This window comes from Gallinula chloropus (assembly GCF_964237585.1).
Source record: "Gallinula chloropus genome assembly, chromosome: 1".
In the NCBI taxonomy this organism is placed as follows: Eukaryota; Metazoa; Chordata; class Aves; order Gruiformes; family Rallidae; genus Gallinula; species Gallinula chloropus.
The window spans coordinates 114,441,257-114,459,184 of record NC_140085.1 but is presented as its reverse complement, the minus strand read 5'-3'; the positions used below and the strand labels follow the sequence as shown (position 1 = coordinate 114,459,184).

Sequence of the window (17,928 nt, the reverse complement as noted above, 5' to 3'; positions counted from 1 at the left end):
AACTCTGGGCCATCAAGCCCTATTGTGTACTCATTTTCAGATACTTGAGAAGGCTCCTCTACCTCAACTTTTTCAAAAGAGGTGGGTGTTAACTCATGACCATCAGAGGAAACAGAGTATCTGCTTTCCAGTACCTGAGTATCTCTACTTTCCAGGATCTCTACTTTTTCAGCTGGGATAGGTCTCAATTCATGGCTATCAGGCAACAGAAGGCCACCTTCAGATGTCAGAGAAGTCACTGCGGCCTGTAGCTTTTCAGCAGGTGTGCTTACTGACTCACAAACTTCAGCAGACTTGGAGAATCCACTTCCCAGTGGGAGAAGAGGCTTCTGTATTTCTCTTTTTTCAACCGCATTGGATGTCAATTCATAGCCTCCAGGGAAGACAGAACACCTAATCTCAGATGTCAACGACAGTTTTGCTTTATGGCTATCATGGCACACAGGAATTCCACTTTTAGACATCAGTGAAGACCCTATACTCTCAATTTTTCCATCAGGCAAGTATCCTGATTCATGCATTTCAGAAGATTGAGAGCAGTCAATTTCAAGTACATGGGAAAGTGTTGGACCATCTAAAACTTTGTCACCAGATGATATGGACTCATGAACTTCAGATGACTTGCAGCTCTGTCCTACAGTCATCTGTACAGCTTCATGCATATTTTCAAAAGATGATGCTGAATGTAGGTGATCCAAGTTCTCAACAGGACCACACTCAGCTGTCAGGGAAACATCTGGAACCTTCACTTTTTCAACAGGTAAGTATCTCTGTTCATTTCCAGTAGGTGACGTGAAGGACCCACCTTCAGACATCAATGGAAGCTCCTCTCTTTGTGCGGCAAAGCTGGATCCTGATTCATGTCCATCACGAGAGTTGAAGCACTCACTGTGAGAAGGCAGAGAAGGCTCCTGTATCTGGCTCTTTTCAACAGGCAAGGAGGCTGACTCACAGACATCAGGGAATGCAGAGTGTGTAGCTTCAGGTGCTAAAAAAGATTTCTGAGCTTCAACTGTTTCAAAAGATAGTGACGTTGGCTCAGGGCTATCAGCCAACTTGGAAGACTCACTTTCAGGTACTTGCAACTTCTTAAGCTCTGTTTCTTCAACAGTGCCGTGTCTCAAATCAGAACCAGACAAGTCAGGAAGAACACCTTCAGGTATCAGAGAAGGCCCCTGGATCTCTGTTCTTCCAGAAGACAAGGAGACTGTCTTGTAGTCATCAGTGGAGCATCCACTTTCAAGTGTCAGAACAGGCTCAGGACCCTCTACTTCAAGAGAGGTAGATCTTGACTCATCTTCATGGGATGCAGAGAGCTGAAACTCTGTTACTGAAGAATTTTCTGCATCTCTCCTTTTTTCAACAGATGAGGATCTCGACCTGGATGTGGAACATGTAACTTCTGGTAGCAATGATGATTCCAGAGACACTGTTTTCTCAGCTGATCCATTTTCAGATGACATGCAAAGCTCTGGAACCTGTGTTTTTTCCACAGGGATGGATCTTAATTCCTGGTCATCTGGGGTTTCAGACATCACAGAAGGCTGCTGACCTGCTAATTCTTCAACAAATGAGGGGCTTTTCTCAAGACCATCAGAAGTTTTAGAAAATTCACTTTCAGATGCTGGTGGCAGCTCTGGGCCATTTACTCCTTCAAGAGACAAAGCTACTGACGTGGGACCATTAGAGGACGTCAAAGAGCTGCCTTCACTTGCAAAAGAAGGTTCTGGAACATCTACTTTTTCAAGACATTTGGTTGACTCAAGTTCAGAAGACTCCACATGCTTGCTACTGGATTTTGCTGAAGATAACTTACTCTCTCTTTTTTCCAGAGATTTGGACCTTGACTTAACACTATCAGAGGACTTGGAACGTTTCCGTTTGGACTTTTTTGAAGATTCCTTGCGCTTTTTTTCAACAGACCTGGACCTAGACTTGTAGCGTTCTGAAGATTTTGAGCGACGACGCTTTGACTTTCGTGAGGACTCCTTCTTTTTTTCCACTGATTTGGATCTAGATTTGTAGCCGTCAGAGGACTTCGAGCGCTGACGTTTAGACTTCCGTGACGATTGCTTTCGATCTCTTTTTTCTACTGATCTGGATCTAGACTTGTAACGGTCAGAGGACTTTGAGCGCTGACGTTTAGACCTTCGCAGAGATGCCTTCCGACCTCTCTTCTCAACAGATCTTGACCTAGATTTTGAGCGATCAGATGAACCAGACCCTCTATTTCTGAACCTCCATGAGTATTCTTTGCCTCTTTTTTCTGAAGACCTGGATCTAGATTTAGAACGGTCAGACGACCTGGAACGTCTGCGGCGGGATCTCCGGGAGGACAACCTACTCCCCCTCTTTTCTGCTGACCGTGATTTAGATCTGTATCGGTCAGATGACCTGGAACGCCGACGTCCAGATCTTCGGGAGGACAGTCGCTTTTCTGGTGACCTGGACTTAGACCTGTAGCGGTCAGATGACCTGGAACGTCGGCGTCCAGACCTTCTGGAGGACAGTCGCTTTTCTGCTGACCGTGACTTAGACCTGTAGCGGTCAGAAGACCTGGAACGTCGGCGTCCAGATCTTCGGGAGGACAGTCGCTTTTCTGGTGACCTGGACTTTGACCTGTAGCGGTCAGAAGACCTAGAATGTCGGCGTCCAGACCTTCTGGAGGACAGTCGCTTTTCTGGTGACCTGGACTTAGACCTGTAGCGGTCAGATGACCTGGAACGTCTACGTCTGGACCTTCGGGAGGACAGTCGCTTTTCTGCTGACCTGGATTTTGACCGATAGTGGTCAGAAGACCTGGAACGTCTCCGTCTGGACCTCCCAGAGGACAATCTGCTTCCTCTCTTTTCCACAGATCTGGATTTAGACCTATAATGATCAGATGACCTGGAACGTCCGCGTCTGGACCTCCGGGAAGACACTCTTCTCTCTCTCTTCTCCACAGATCGGGATCTAGATTTGGAATGCTTTTTTCTGGAAACTGAATAGTTTCTGCTCCTAGAACGTGCTCTTTTAGAGGTCAAGCGCCTGGAAGCAGAACGTGACCGTGACTTTTTCTTCCGCTTCCTAGACCTGGACTGAGACTTGGAGCGACTCCTTTTTTGTTTCTTTGCATCATGTTTTTTATCACTACTTCTGTGGCTAGTTTTTTCAGTAACTTTCTCAAGTCTCATCAGAGTTTCCCTCATTCGTGCTGCCACATCAGGTTGCACATCAGATGTTTCTGAATCTCTTTTCTCCGACTCCTGTTCTGGAGTTGCTTCTTTGACAGCCTCAGCCTGCAGAATGGTATCTGACTGGCTTGCCTCTGCCACAAGCGCTGGAACCGCTTCTGTATCAGTTTCAGGTACTGGAGCTGTTTCCAAATCTTTTGACTCTGCCTCCAACCCCACAGCTGCTCCTACATCTTTCAGTTCTACAACAGTCTCAGGAAGAGGAGCTGTTTCCATATCTTTTGTTACAGCCTCATCAGATGGCAATGCTTCCAGCTGTTTTGTGTCTCTTATTATTTCAGATTCAGAAGTCCCTGTTGCATCTTTTTCATCCACTGCATGTGTAACAATAGAAACTGTTTCTGTTACTAAAGGCTCAGATGCTAGAGATTGCTCTGCATCTTTCTTCTCAACCAGTATCTCACATTCCTGAGTTTGAACTGGAACTGTCACATCCTCCGTTTGTTGAACCTGCACTTCTGCATATTGTACTCCCACCACTTCACGTTCCAGTGTTGTTTCCAGATCTTTCATATCCCCTGTTCTTGCTTCAGAAGATTTAATTTCAACAGCACTCAAGACTTCCAGAGCCTGTTCTGAACTCTTACATTCTGCAGCAGGTTTTGCTTCTAGGGCTGCTTGAAGATGTTCTTGCCTTTCAGTGTGCATAGGTTCTGAAATAGCTTCTGAGGCTCCCTCCAAAACACTCATTGCCCCCACAGTTCCAGTCTTTTGGGCTTGGATATCCATGTGTACTTCAGGCTCCTTGATTGTTTCAGAACCTTTCACCCCTACTGTTGCAGACTCGTTCATACTTTCGAACAATCTCCCTTCTCTAGCTTCTGATGTTGGCTCCAAATATTTTGCTTCCATTACCTTCTCAGTTTCTTCTTCCAAACCTTTTAAGTTGATGTCCAAGGGCTCAATTTTTTTTGTGCTTGTCTTCCTTGTTGCAATTATATATTCTACAGTAGGTCCCTGAGTTCTCACATCTGTCAAAATCTTAGATTCCAAAGTTCCTCCCAAGTTTCTCAATTCTGTCACTTCTGATGCCATAGTTTTTTCTTCCACTCTGGGCAAAGACTCTATTGCTGATTCTGAATGACCTAATGCTTGTTCCAGAACAGACTGTGAACCTGTTTCTGCAGTTTGGACTGTCACTGTCTGCCCAGGTTCTAGTATTGCTTCTTTGCTCTTTGCCTTTGCTTTGCTTGGATCTTCTGGAGAAACTTCAGAATGTCTCATTTCTCTAACCACCTCAGAGGCCAATGTCCTTCCCAAGCCTTGCATTAGTGGCCTTGTTTCAGATGCAGCCATTTCCAAATTTATCACGTGTGTTAAGTGTGAAGGTTTTGATCTTGCTTCCACATCTTTTACCTCTGCAACTGCCCCAACTTCCGACAAGTTGCCTAAACCTTTGACTTGTACAGTGGCAGAACTGGTAGCTAGTTCGGAATCCTTTATCTCCCTTACCACCTCAGTTTGTGAGGTTCTTGCATGCACCATGACTGGAGACAGCGAAATGCTGGAACTCGTTGTTTGGCTTGCACCAAGAGGTTCTGCAACCACTCCTGGATGTTTTGGTTCTTTCTCTGCTGTGGTTTTCAAGTGCATCATTCCTGCTAACGCCCCAGAGTCTCTAACTGGTTCCATGCTTACACATGCAACCAGAGATTCAGGAGTCCTTTCTGACTTCTCTTCTGAAAGGGTTCCAGGCTGCACGACTGATTCCAAAGCTTGTATCTTTGCCATACCTACAGATGCTGAATCTCCTAAACCTCTCACGCCTTCTACATGCAGGTGTGATGAAGTTGTCTTCATCTCTATTCTGGCTCTGTCAACATCTGCTTCTGAATCCTTCCTTTCTGTCCCTGCTACAGGTCCTCTGGTTGTTTCCAAACTTTTCACTGGTGTCACAGGTGCCACTTTCATAGCTAGGAGACCAGCATCTGAGCTTGCTCCTACTCCTGCCATACAACCTAGATTTATTTCTGAACTTTTTGACACCGCTGTTGAATCTACTGTTGCTGCTACACCTCTGGCTACAGTCCCACAATGCACACTCCCGTATCTTGATTCTGGTTGTCTCAGAAATGAAGTACCTCCCGCATCTTTTGCCTCTGTTACAGGCTTGAGGGTAGACTCCGAAATTTTTGAAGCATTCGTATTTTCCAATTGCAGAATGGCTTGACTTGTTTCTCGACCTTTTACCCCTGTTAGCGCTGCAACTTCCACTGTTGTTTGTGGACTTTTAAAACTCTCCGCCATTGGGATTCCCAGACCTGTTTGGGGAACAAAAGTTTGCGCAACTGTGACAGGTTCTAAAGTTGCTATTAAACCTTTTGCCTCTGCAACCACACTCATACCTGTCAATTCTGCTGGAAGTGCAGGTCTCTGGGTTCTATCAACACTTCTTGCTTCTGCCAAGACTTTAGGTTGCAGGAGCACTCCTGGTACATTCAGCAATGTTGCAGGATCAGTGGTGCCTCCAACATCTCTGACTACTTGAACTTGTGGGCATTCTTGAGCTGCTCCAACGTCCTTTGCTGCAACTCCCACAGGCTGCATCACTGCTTCCAAAGTTTTGGGCCTTAGAGCAATTGGCTGCAGAGCTTCCTGCAAAGCTTTCACATTTTCCACATGCACAGAGCTTCTCGCTGGTTCAAGGTCCTTCACTTTTGTAACAGCTCCTGGTTCCAGAGGTGTTTTGGCACTTATTTCCACCTGGGTCACAGCAGTCGCTGCAGAAATTTTAAAAGGGTATTGCAAAGACACACCTGCCTTCAAGACACTTGAACTGTCTGTGGGGCTGCACTGCATCACCCTCAAATTATCAGATACAAGTGAGGGCTTCAGGGCTGGCTCCAAAGTTCTGCTTACACCTCCTAACTCCAAAGATCTTTCCACATTTGCCATATGCAGAGATTTTTCAGTCGCTTCTGGAATTCTCACTTCTTCCATGGCGACAGACACATGAGCAACCTTCACAGTATTCAGATCTGCCTGATTTGCAGATTTAGGAGTTGTCGCCACATCACTTGCCGAAGACACAGAGCCTGAAGTTGGTTCTAACTCTTTTGCTCCCCACTGCGCCACAGATTGCAGAGATGCTTCTGAGTATTTCAACACCTCCGTGGTCTGAGACTCAAGAGCTGTATCAAAAGCTTTTAGTTCACCGGTGCCTTTAGACTCCAGAGTAACTTCTGGATCTTTTAGTGCCTGTACTACTTCTGAAGCTAGAGCTGCTGCTGAATCTTTCTGAATTTCAGATTTATTGGCAACTCCAGATGGGATGCTAGACAAAGAGTTATTTCCAGTATCAACAAGAACACTCTTTTCACTTGGATGAATAGCTATAGGATAAATATTTTCACAAGACTGTTTAATTTGTTCTTCTCTAGTGCAAATTTGAGTTATACTAGCATTTGCTTGGATATCCGATTGGCTGCCATCTAAACTAAATGGAGGATTTGTTACACACAAAGTGCCCTTCTCACTCTCAAGATTTTCCATAGGTTGAGGAGCATCAGTTCTTGAATGAGAAACAAGTCCTAAAGCTTGTACATCAAGGGCCTCACTTGCTTTTGAGCACAGTTCTTCTGGCTGCACATGGACAGCCAGATTTGTATCTCCAAATCCTCCATGCTGTACACTCAATACGGAGCTTGATTTCTCTGGCAACAATTGAGAAGCAGGCTGCAAGTCTGCATGCTCTCCATGACGTGCACTCAGCTTTGACTCCTTTGGTTGCTTTTTATGCTTTTTCTCTTTCTTCCTTTTCTTCTTCTTTTTCTTCTTCTTCTTGCTTTTGTGTTTCTTGTTCTTCTTTGATTTTTTCCTAGGAATTTCATCTTCACCAGTAGAGCTTCTCTTTGTAGACTGAGTACTAGGTTTCACTGTACTTTTGTCTACATCTAGAAAAAAAGGATATTTTCCTTGTAAATGTTATTAAAACTATATTTTAAGCATTCTTTTAGACTAGTGACCAAGTATACGGACAGAAGTACAAAACATGTAAACTTGAAATCTATGCCTGCTTCACTACACTACCATACACAAAATAGTACATGCTACTGTTTCAGCCCTCTTGCTCTTCCTCTCAGGACACACTTTATGCAAATATAACAAATTTTTCTCTCAAAAAGGTAACCAAATCCTCTTGGTCAGCAACATGGTACCAGTAGGAACAAGTACTTTCCTCCAAGTATTTGGGTATACCTAATACCTATACTCAGCTGGGCAGTGCTTGCTTCCAGGATGCTGGAGACACGCTTTTAAAGTACACCAAGTTGTGTATGAAGTGAAACAAGAAGTCCAATTTTTTCCAGGCAAGTTATCTAAGTGGTAGTATGCTTATTGTGTAAAAGGTGACCAGCCCATTATCCCCTACTAACGTTTGAATTTATGAGGGTGCTAAAATTACTAGTATTAGAAAATATCTGAGCGTATTTACTGATTAAGCTCCTCATTGACTAAATTCTTCAAACAAATTTAGAAAAACAGCATCTACCTCCTCCAGTCCCAAACAACCTCTAAAACAAAACAGGCAACCAGCTGCTCAGACTGGACTGCAGCTACCAAAAGCAGCTACAAACACCTAATAGAGAGAGTAATAAATTCAAGTGACTGCAGGGACAGACAATCACTGAGCAGGAAAAAAAATAGGATTACTGAGGTTTCTGTAATTTTCTTTAAATTCTGTACCTCATTTCCCTCTGAATTTAACCCATGTTACGTTTGTACACTTCTTTGGATCAACTGCCACGTTTTCCTGATAAAGCAACTTCTATTAAAGGCAAGCTGTTACAACCTCCTTTATAGATCAGCTATATATTAAAATCCACTTGCATATTATCTTCATTGAGTATACATCCAGGAGTTGGACTCAATGATATGTACGGGTCCCTTCCATGATTTTATATATATATATGGGCCAGCAAGGCAATATAGATTGTCCAATTATAATCTGGCTGTGATTACAAAGCATGCTTTTTCAAGTAAACAATGCAAAATAATTCAAGAACTGCAGTACTATTAAAATGAACTTAACATCCCAAAAGCAAGTCCCTGGTGTAGTTTTAAGAACACACATTGTTACAGAATAAACAGCTTCACAAAAAACAGCGTTTCCACCAACACTGTGAATGCAATGGAAGAGGACAACAAAGCAGTGTCAGTCGACCTTTCCTACACAGCATTTTCAGATAATCTCTGTTGTCCAACAGCAACGTGAACTCTTCTACAGATATGAACAGTGGCAACATTTACCATAAGTTAAGGTTATTAAGTTCTAGGTTAATAGGTTTCACTTATTACCACGTCAACACACCCCCCTCGTCCACAAAGAAAACAATAAAAAGAAATAAGACAGCCTAAAGTGCTGACTGTACATCTTAAGTGAAAGACCTGAAAATGCTGAAGTTAAACAAGCCACTGTGCATAAAAGGAAGAAAAAGCATTTCCAAAACCCTGCACACAGAATCTCTGAATTAAACAATTTCTCAGGTTGCCTCTTAAAAAAAAAATTACAAAATCCCTCTGGAACAATACTTAGCAAGCACACAGCAGTCACCTACGTTTCAACTCCAAAAGATCAGACATTCATTAACTGGAGTTTTCGTCTCACTAACTGTAGGTACTGGCTCAGAAATTTTGCAGAAAAGACTAGTCCCATGAAAAGGGATACTCATATGCAACTGATTTACTGAAGTTATGAGAATGCTACATAAAAGTGTCTTAACCTTTGGAAAACTGCAATCTGGCTACATTTTAAAGGTAAGCATGTTATTAATTTTAAAACAACAGACCATCTTACCCTGACAGAATACTTAGTCATACAATTCTGAATGCTAATAAATTATTTTTAGAAATAATCTTGCAAATCAATCCCAAACAGCACAACAAACAATGCTCCTATCTATCAGTACCTGCTTTGTAGGTAAGAACTGCTCATTGAGACCCTAAAGTAGGCGTACACAAAATAAAGCACAATTATATACAGAGATATTAACAATACATTTTATCATCATTGCAATGGAGAGAACAGAAAAATAACTTTTTCACAAGCTAAGGGAAAGCTTTAATTTAAAAAATGAAGCTGGTTATTAGATACGTACTTCTCTAACTATGGTTGCAAATCACAGTAAACAAAAAAATACTTAAACATTACAACAAAAATAAAACTTGTCAGATGAAGCTCAGCAGTACTAAAAAGTACTTGGTCATCTCTGTAAAACTGACTCAGTTTTAACCACCACGACAACCTTCTTAAATAAGAACATACTTGCCAAGTGTGTTTTCATTTACCTGATTTGCACTGCAGCTCTGTATCAAGGGCTCCAGAGAGCACTTCCTCTATTTTCTGCACTATCTGATCATTCTGAAGACTCCCAGCACCAGCAACAGTGTCATCTGAAGGGTTGGCTTGCTCAGCTGGGATCGTGTCACCATTGGGCTGGCCTTCTACCTTTCCACTAACCAAAAAAAATACCAACATAATACAAGCAATTTTGAGCCTTTTTTGCCATTTTTTTTTCTCATTCACAAGCATTTATTAAGTTCAACCCTTCAAAACAGTATTTCAGCCTCCTGAAGAAGCCACACTTTGAGCAAAAAGTCTGCCTTTTGATTAACGCTTACTGATCCACAGCAGAACACGCTGCAACAACAAAGTATCAGGCACCACGGATGAAAACGCGTTCTCAAATGCGCCGAAGTCCCCGTGCTTTAGGTACGGACTTGCACGGGCTCCCCTCACAAGCACCCACCGCTTGCCCCGCTCCGGCAGGCGCTGCTCACTTTGCCAGACAAAGCCGGGAAAAACTCGGCGAGCTTACGCACGGTAAAGCCCGCAACACAAGCCGCACAGGCGCTCGCCCCTTCCCTTTCTGCCCCAACGCAAGAAACCAACAAGGAAAAACCGGGAGTGAAAACGAGTTGCGCGTTCGCCAGGAGGCAACGCGCGCGCGTCCTCCCGCCCCTCCCCCCCATCTCCTTCCCCCCTCCTCCCTCCCCCCCCCCCCCCCCCCCGCCCCGCCGTGCTTTCGCGGGCCCCCGCGCCCCGCCATGTTGACGCCGAAACGACCCGCAAGAACCTTAAGGCCCCGTCCCGGCCCGTCCCCCGCGTCCCCCCAGCCCGAAGCGGGGCCTCCGCACTTCCCCCTTCCCCCTCCCCCCCCAAGCGCTCCCTTCCTTCTCCCCGCGCGCTAGGCCCCGGCGCCAGCGCGGTTGCGTCGCCTCCCCCGCCGCCTCGGGCAGGCTCGTTACCCGCTGTGGTGCTGCTGCTGCTGCTGCTCTTCCTGGATCTCCCGCATTTTGCTAACCACAAAGGACCGAAAGATCTCCTCGATATTAGTCGCCATGACAGCCGGACCGCACCGGCCCACACCCCCCCACTCCCCCCCCCGGCGCTCCGCTTTCCTTCCTGCCGAGACGCGAGGCCTCCGATATCCCACAATGCACCTCGGCGATTAGAGGCCGAGGGCCCTCGCTGACGTCCTCGCTATATGCCCTCTCGTGATTGGCTGCCCTCTAACAGATGACGCATAGGGAAGGGCGGGAGGAGAGAAGCGAGCCCGGGCCGCCGGGCGGCCGCTCTAGCGCGGAGCAAAAGCCATAGAGCACCAGCGCCGTCTGGCTTCCGGTGGGGGGGGGGGCGGGGGGAAGGGAAGTCTCGTGTCTCCGAGAAGTCCGCCGCTCCCCCCCCGCAGGAGCGCGCCGCCATGTTGTTGCACTTACCCCCACCTCCCCTGCCCTTCCCCCACCCCCCCTCCTCGGCCGCGCACCCGCGAACAGGCGGCCGCGCGCCTCCCGGCGGCACCCCCCCCACACCCCGTCCTCCCCCCCCTCCCCTCCCCTCCCCCCCCCCGCGGGAAGCAAAGCTCCGGCGGGCCGCCCTGCCCCCCCCCACCCCCTTGTCCCCTCCCGCCGATGGAACCGTTATCTGCCGTTCTGACCCACGCCGACGCCCCCACCCCCGTTCTCGGCCCCTCTCGCGCCCCGTACGCTATAAAGCTACGCCTGAGCCCGCGGGAGACCGGGGTGGGGAGAAAAGGGAGGGGGAATCGGCGGAGGGCACCGTGGCGGCGGGTCACCGCCGGTCCCTGCGGCCCTGTCTCGGTTCGCCGTCCCCGCGCCCCCCATACGCACACCCGCCCACCCTTCTCCCCCCCCTCCCCGCTTCCTCCACCGCGATCTCGGCCGTCTCCGGCGTCCACGGGGGCCCGGAACCGTCCGGGCCTCCGCCGAGAAGCCCGGCAGTTGGCACTCACCTCGCCGAAGGCCGGAGCGGCGGCGGTGGCGGGGCCATGGTGGGCTGAAGCGTGCTGCTGTGTGTGCCGGCGGGCTCGGGGCCGGTGGGGGTGGGTGGGAGCGATGCCATTGGTCTCCATGGAGCGGGGCCAAGCCCCGCGCCTCCTCCGCCGCCCCGTGTGCCGAACGCGGACAGCGCCTAGCAGGGGGGCCCGCCCGCACACGAGTGCTGCATCACAGGGCCCGGCGCTGCGCTGCCCTCACTTACCGAGCGGTTCCATGCGAAAGGCGCCCTCCCCCTCCGCCGTGAGAGCAGGCAGCCCGGCTGTGACACGCACATGTGCTCCGGGGGCTGTCTGCGGGGCCAGGCAGCGCGGGCGGGCACCCCGCGAGGTGGGAGAAAAATTAAAGGAACAAAGAAACGACAAAGAAAACGCCGCCGCGGAGAAAGAAATTACACCGGAGGGAGAGCCGGCCCCGGCCTCAGCCCACCTGCAAAGCCCCGTCTTTGGCGAGGCGTGTTGCTGGGAGGCAGCAAAATCAGTGTATCCCGAGTAGGGGTACCCTTGGGGGTCTCCCCTTCATGCCCTCCCAAAACCGATTCTCAGGTGTACGTGCATTTAAAAATACGGCCTTGTCGCCCTCGATCCTGTAAAGCAAAGTAATCCTCGGTTTCCTACATAACCTATCTTCTGGTGGTGTGAAGTAGTAACTAAGAGGTAGTTGACCTGAAAGAAATTCAAAATACCTCAAAACCTAGGTGTAACCATTCAATTCCTGCTGGGGGGAGGGGGGGGAGAGGGGGAGGGGGTGCCTATTTGCAAAATCAGGTTCAGCATGGTTCAATAGTCACTTTCAGGACCCTCTCAAAGCAGTGTTGTTCTTTACTGTGTATTGCTGGGAGGTGATCGGACTTCATATTAACTTTGGAAAAGAATGGATTTGATAACTGGATCGATTTGCTTACTTTCATGCCACAGCTCATTTATTACATTTAAAATATACAGCAGTTAAACTTAAGAGGCCCTTTTACAAATAACCTGTACCTTTCGTGCCATTGCCGACATTGATAGATCTTACCGATAGAACACAGTATCTAATATCTGGTATGCAATGAGCTAAAGTGTCAAAATGTTTCACTTGAACCATTTCAGAGATTTTTAGATTCCCCCCTCCCCAGTGTAAATTGCCTTTGTCCAGGCCAGGAATGCTTTTACCCAAAAACAAGTAGCGATATTCTATGTAGAATATCATAACCCTATTAAGGTTGCTAGTAGAGGCCTTCCCTTAACAACAGACCTGCAACTGTTACATTTATGTTGTAACTTACAGTTAAGGTGTAACTTACATTTTAAAAGAAATCAATGAAACAAACAACAGCTGTACCCAAGTGAGCAGCAGGTTTGAGTGGCCTAACTCAGCCCGAGTTAGGGGCTTCAGACAAAAAAGCTGTTCCCTGCAGGGGTTGCACCTCTGATGCTGGCCAAAGGGCACACACTCCACAGACCAGCTCGCCCTTGGGGAAAAGGACCCTTTTTGACTGCAGTTAATTCATTTAAAGTAGCTGAACTGCACTGATGTCCCAACCAGTATAAGCCTCCATCTATACAAGGAAAGCCATGAAGAAAGGGCCAGGGAAGTGTTTTAGCGTCTGCTGCATATTTCACTCTGGTTGCCTAAAAATTAACACAGGCAAAATAATAACTACAAAAATCCCTATTCAATCCCACGCAGCAATGTGGATCCACAGTCCCACAGGAATAGAGCTGTTCCTGCTCTCCCTTCCCATCTCTGTTTGCTGTAAAACCATGCAGGCCTGTAGTTAAATACCTTGATTCAGTTAGGTGGTAGGAAGTTCTCAGATTAATGAAATGTTTTACTTTCCTCTTGTCAAGCCCAGTGACTGTTGTTGATACATTTAGTGTTCAATTTGGGACTTTACCACTAGCAGCCCTGCCACTATGGTCACTACTACTTAGAGCATTTATGCACATGACTGTTCCCTTTTAAAACAAGAGGCAAAGGTATACTTAAATACACAAGTAGTATTTACCAAACCTATATTTCAGGAGCTAATTTACAAAAAACAGCCAAGTTTCCACATTATAGCTCTGGAGAAAGGGAAGAAGCAAAGGTATGGATGAAATCTGGTTTCACTAACTGCATTGTTGCACAACTGTTAACGCTAAATCAGACTAATTGTTGCCCAATACTTTTCCATTTCATAAAGTAGAAAGTTCAGCGTGCTACAAACTCAGGAGTTGGTGCTACCCAGAACTTAGACATACATAGGCGCATCATCCCTGAGAGAACACAGAAACAAAATCAGTCTTTGCAGCCCTGTCCAGCCAGCTTGATAAGCCGTCACCTTTACCCTCTGGAGTGATACTCTACTCACTAGATAGAGCAAAACCAATCACCTACATATAGGCAGGGTTTGCCCAGCCGGCGGTAGCACCTGCTTGGCTCGGCACGGCCCGCAGGCAGCAGCCACCCCAGGTAGAAAAATCCCAATTACTGGCTCGGTCTCTGAACTGAGACACCGATTGCCCTTCCTGCCCGCGCACCCCGGCGCTTCCCAGCTCCTGCCCCCGGGCTGCCATGTCGCGGTGCCCTCTGGGTACTGTAGTTTTCGGCGGCCGACGGAGGATGTTTTCCCGTCCCTTAAAGTCCCCCTGAAGGAAAGTAAGTTTTTCTTTCTCTCCGGAGAGCGGCACGCTCCGCGGGCTGCTGCCTCCCGGTGTCGCTGCCCGTAGCCGTCCTCCCGCGGTCGGGCTATTCGGCAGCGGCGCGGGAAGGAGGAGGCTGCAGTAGCGGCGGCGGAGGGGCCATGTGCTCCCCGCTGCCCGCTCGGTAAAATGGCGGGACGGCCCGCCGCGGCCCGGCGGCCCTGCTTTCCTTGTGGGCCCGGCTGCAGGCAGGCTGCCAGCAGAAAGCACGTCTTGCCTACGGGTCCGGGCGGCTTTGGTTTAACCCAGGAGCCGCTCTGCCCCGCACCCCTGGCCGTGGAGGGGCGTGCGGCGATCTGGCTGCTGACGGCGTGTTCATTTATATGTTTATTTTAGCTGCCTGTGCCCTGCTCAGAATTTACTTCGGGGGGGGGGGGGAAGGGGGGCTCGGTGTGTCGCGTTTTTAACCGTACTGCGTGTTAAAGTGTATTTGAAAGGCACGTGGCTTTTATTTCTACGGCAGTTCTTTTGGGATTGGGTTGGTTTTTTTCCTTCTTCCTCAGCTCTGCTTGGCTTTGAAAAAGTGGTGAAATATTTGCTTTAAAGTAAATATTAAACTTAAACCTCTCTTGGTTTTGGACTTTGACTTACTTTGATTCTTTTCCTGCTGTTTGCGAAGTTGGGGGCTTAGCGATATTTGGCCCTCAGTTTTCAGGTTGTGTGTTTTTTCTAGATTTTTTTTTTAATCCAGTGGCTACTCGAAATTAATGAGCAGAGTTAATACTTACTTCACTATGTTGTGTGTATAACTGAATAGTAACAAAAAGGGTGTTTCTCCCACCTTGCTTATTGAGATTCTCGCCTCATAGCTTCTGCTGAAGCTTTGATGGTGACAGACACAGTCCTTCCAGCTTCCCACATAGAGTTTGATGGGCCGAAATTTAGTACTTTGGAGAGGGTGATAAAACTTTTAAGACTCGTTTATTTTTAGTATTAAAACTTGCGGTGACATTTTGCCTAGGAAACGCGCAATCCAGACGTTTGGAGGATCCTGCCAGGAGGCCAGATGCCTCAGATTCTCAGCCGGGGCCATAAAAGACATATGTTGTATTCTCAGCCTTTGATTCAGACATTTAGTGTGAATCTCTGGTTTCTGCTGGGGTAAAACATCGATAATATGGCATTTCTTGTTTGTTTGTGTGTTTGTTTTACAAAGCTGTCTGATACACCACACTGTATGGCCAGGTGAAAGCAGGAATCAGGTTCAAATAAAAGCAGGAGCAAAAGAAACCTAATAAACTCAAAGCTATAACTTAAAACCATAATTGCCATCTGATTCCAGAGGCCTCGAAGTTCCTTAAGCAAGTCTTCATGGTACTGAAAGTGGAGGAAATTCTCTGAGGCTGTGCTGTTTTCCTTCAGGATGAGCCAAATGCCACCCTGCCCTGGCCCAAACCTACAGTTCCATCATCTTATTTTGGGTGTTTTGCTAGTCTAGATTGTCACAGCTGTTTGTGTCTGTACTTTGCATTGCACCAGCAGAGCTGCCTGCACAATTGGTACAGTGAATTCCCTCACAGAACTCATGCATATAGGGGGAAGGAAAAAAAAAACCCCACAACTTGGAGAGACATGAGTCTTCCCCTCTCCAGCCTCCTGATCTGACTTGCCCTGTGATCATAAACAGGCTGGGGCAAGAGGTGGGAACAAGCAGTTGGATGAGAAGGTGAATTGTGAAGCAGCGCTTGCTGCTGATTGCATTGTGGTCTCTCAGTCAGCCAAGATGATCTGAGGGTGCAATGCTGTAGCAAAACCCAAATTCTTTTAACCCTCTCTGGCTGCCACCTTATGCTGCTTCCTTTGTACTGTCTGTGGTGATCACTTCATCCCTCAGGGAGTTCATTTAGCTCACTAAACTGGCAGAAAGGTATTTTTGTTATATGTGTCTATATATGCATTTACTGAGTAAGGTGCTGCTGTAGTGTTAGTTTTCCAGTGTTATTGGCTGCCTGATCCAAGTGACTACACAGCCTTGGCACACAGGGATGGGAGAGAGAAGGAGTAGGCTGGAGGTGGAGAAGGTGGTGGGACCAATGGGGAGTGGTACCGACAAAGGGCAGCGCGAGTCAGTTGTGAAACACCAGTCAGTGAACCTTCAGCATGTGCGTTTCAGCTTCCACTTGGTCCCCGAGCTTGAATATCATCCAGCTGTTGGCAGAAGTTCACCAAGAAGGGCAGCTCAGAGCTCACCTTGTGCGTACTGAGATCTGTGTGTTCTCATAACATGAAACAGACTCTAAAGAAATGACTGGAGCATTCAGACAGCAGAGGAGGAGGGTTCAGCCGGAGGGGATTTGGGACCACACAATCTGGCAGCTGGCTAGCCCAGAAGCCAAGTAAAGGATGGCAGGCTCTGGACAGGGAATATGGCAGCAGCCTACCTGTTGTAATTGAGAGGAAGAATTCTCAGGTTTTGGCAGCTTCTCCAAGCAGTTCTCTCAGTATTTTATCCCATTATGAAATGGTCTATGAAAAACCCACCAAACTAAACACCAACACGTAAATGGTCCTGACTGCCAGGGTTGAAACTAGTACTAAACTTGGTGGGGAGGCAGCTGAATTGTACAGGCTTCTCCATTTTGTGTTCTTCTAGTGTCCCATGAGTCTTCATTTATTTTCCTTCTCCAGCCTAGCTTCAAGAGGAAGAATAAACCTTCTCCTTTAGTCCAAAGCCAAGTTAGAAGAGCTCTTCAGGGATTGGGATGTGTGGGTTTGAACCTTCTCAGTGATGCTTGGCTTGGGTTCTTAGTATTTGGGGTAGGTGCTGTCACTGCTGGGCCATTTTGTAGCCTTAGCTCTAGGAAAGGTAGTAGGAATTAAGATGCTCTGGGCAAGGAACATATCCTTTTCTATAAAGAGGTTGAATGCCTCCTTCAGGTTTCCTTCATCCCAGTGTTGCAGCTTTTAAATAGGCTGCAGCTAAGGTTATGTGTGACGTACAGTGAGAGATTCTGCTGCCTGAAAGCAGGTCTTGCCCATGAGTTCTTCTGCTCAGCTACCATTGTCACTCCATCCTCAAGCTCAGGGTTTGTTGAAACTAAAAGACACTGAAAAGTGTATTTTTTAACTCCTTGTTTTGTGGCACCTTCTCCACACAGGTTTTCAAGATTTGGTGTTATTTGTCTCACCTAAGCACTGCACCCAGGTCTGTCAATTGAGGAGCACAAAGAAACCAAACAGCATTGGAGCTTGACTTAAAAAAAATAAAGAAAGAAGCCAGTGTCTGAAGCAGTGAGTTGCCACCAGTTGTGCCTTTTACTGTTTGTGCTATGGTGCACAGACCTTGTTTTAATTTAACCTCTCTACTGCCTTACTTAGGGGTGAGGTAACAAGGCAGTGGCTTATTACAAGACTCCACCTAATTGAGGTGGAGGAAACTGGAGGAAGAAATTGCTTAGGACTTTTCATTTTCTTACACAGTTATCTTCATAAATACAACTGAAGAGCTCAGCTTAACTACCAAGCCTATTCATGGGATCAGTTGAAGGAGGAGTTGGGGTCTCCTGTCCCTTCCCTGTTATTAGGGAAGGGGCAGCACCTCAGTAATCTCATCTCATGTCTACCTGTATTTAGTCATGTCTTGTGGAGGAGTCAGGATGGAGAAAGTGATTTGACACTGTTGGGTTTGCCTTCCTCACCTTGTTTTCTTTGCTCCACAGGTCCTGACCCAGTGGAAGAGTTGCCCAGCTTCTTGGTGAGCCCTGCCTTTTCTGGAGGATAAAGCTGTCTAGGCT

The 17,928-nt window shown here is 47.3% G+C and overlaps 1 protein-coding gene across 1 annotated transcript; it reads right to left on the bottom strand.

Moving 5' to 3' along the window:
- Positions 1 to 58: 58 nt before the first annotated feature.
- On the bottom strand, positions 59 to 6,728 carry LOC311204941 (uncharacterized protein; the record flags this gene model as incomplete). Its single annotated transcript, XM_084279207.1, has 2 exons — positions 59 to 67; positions 135 to 6,728. 2 exons carry the CDS (start codon positions 6,726 to 6,728, stop codon positions 59 to 61), a joined length of 6,603 nt encoding a protein of 2,200 aa, XP_084135333.1.
- Between the last annotated feature and the right edge of the window lie 11,200 nt (positions 6,729 to 17,928).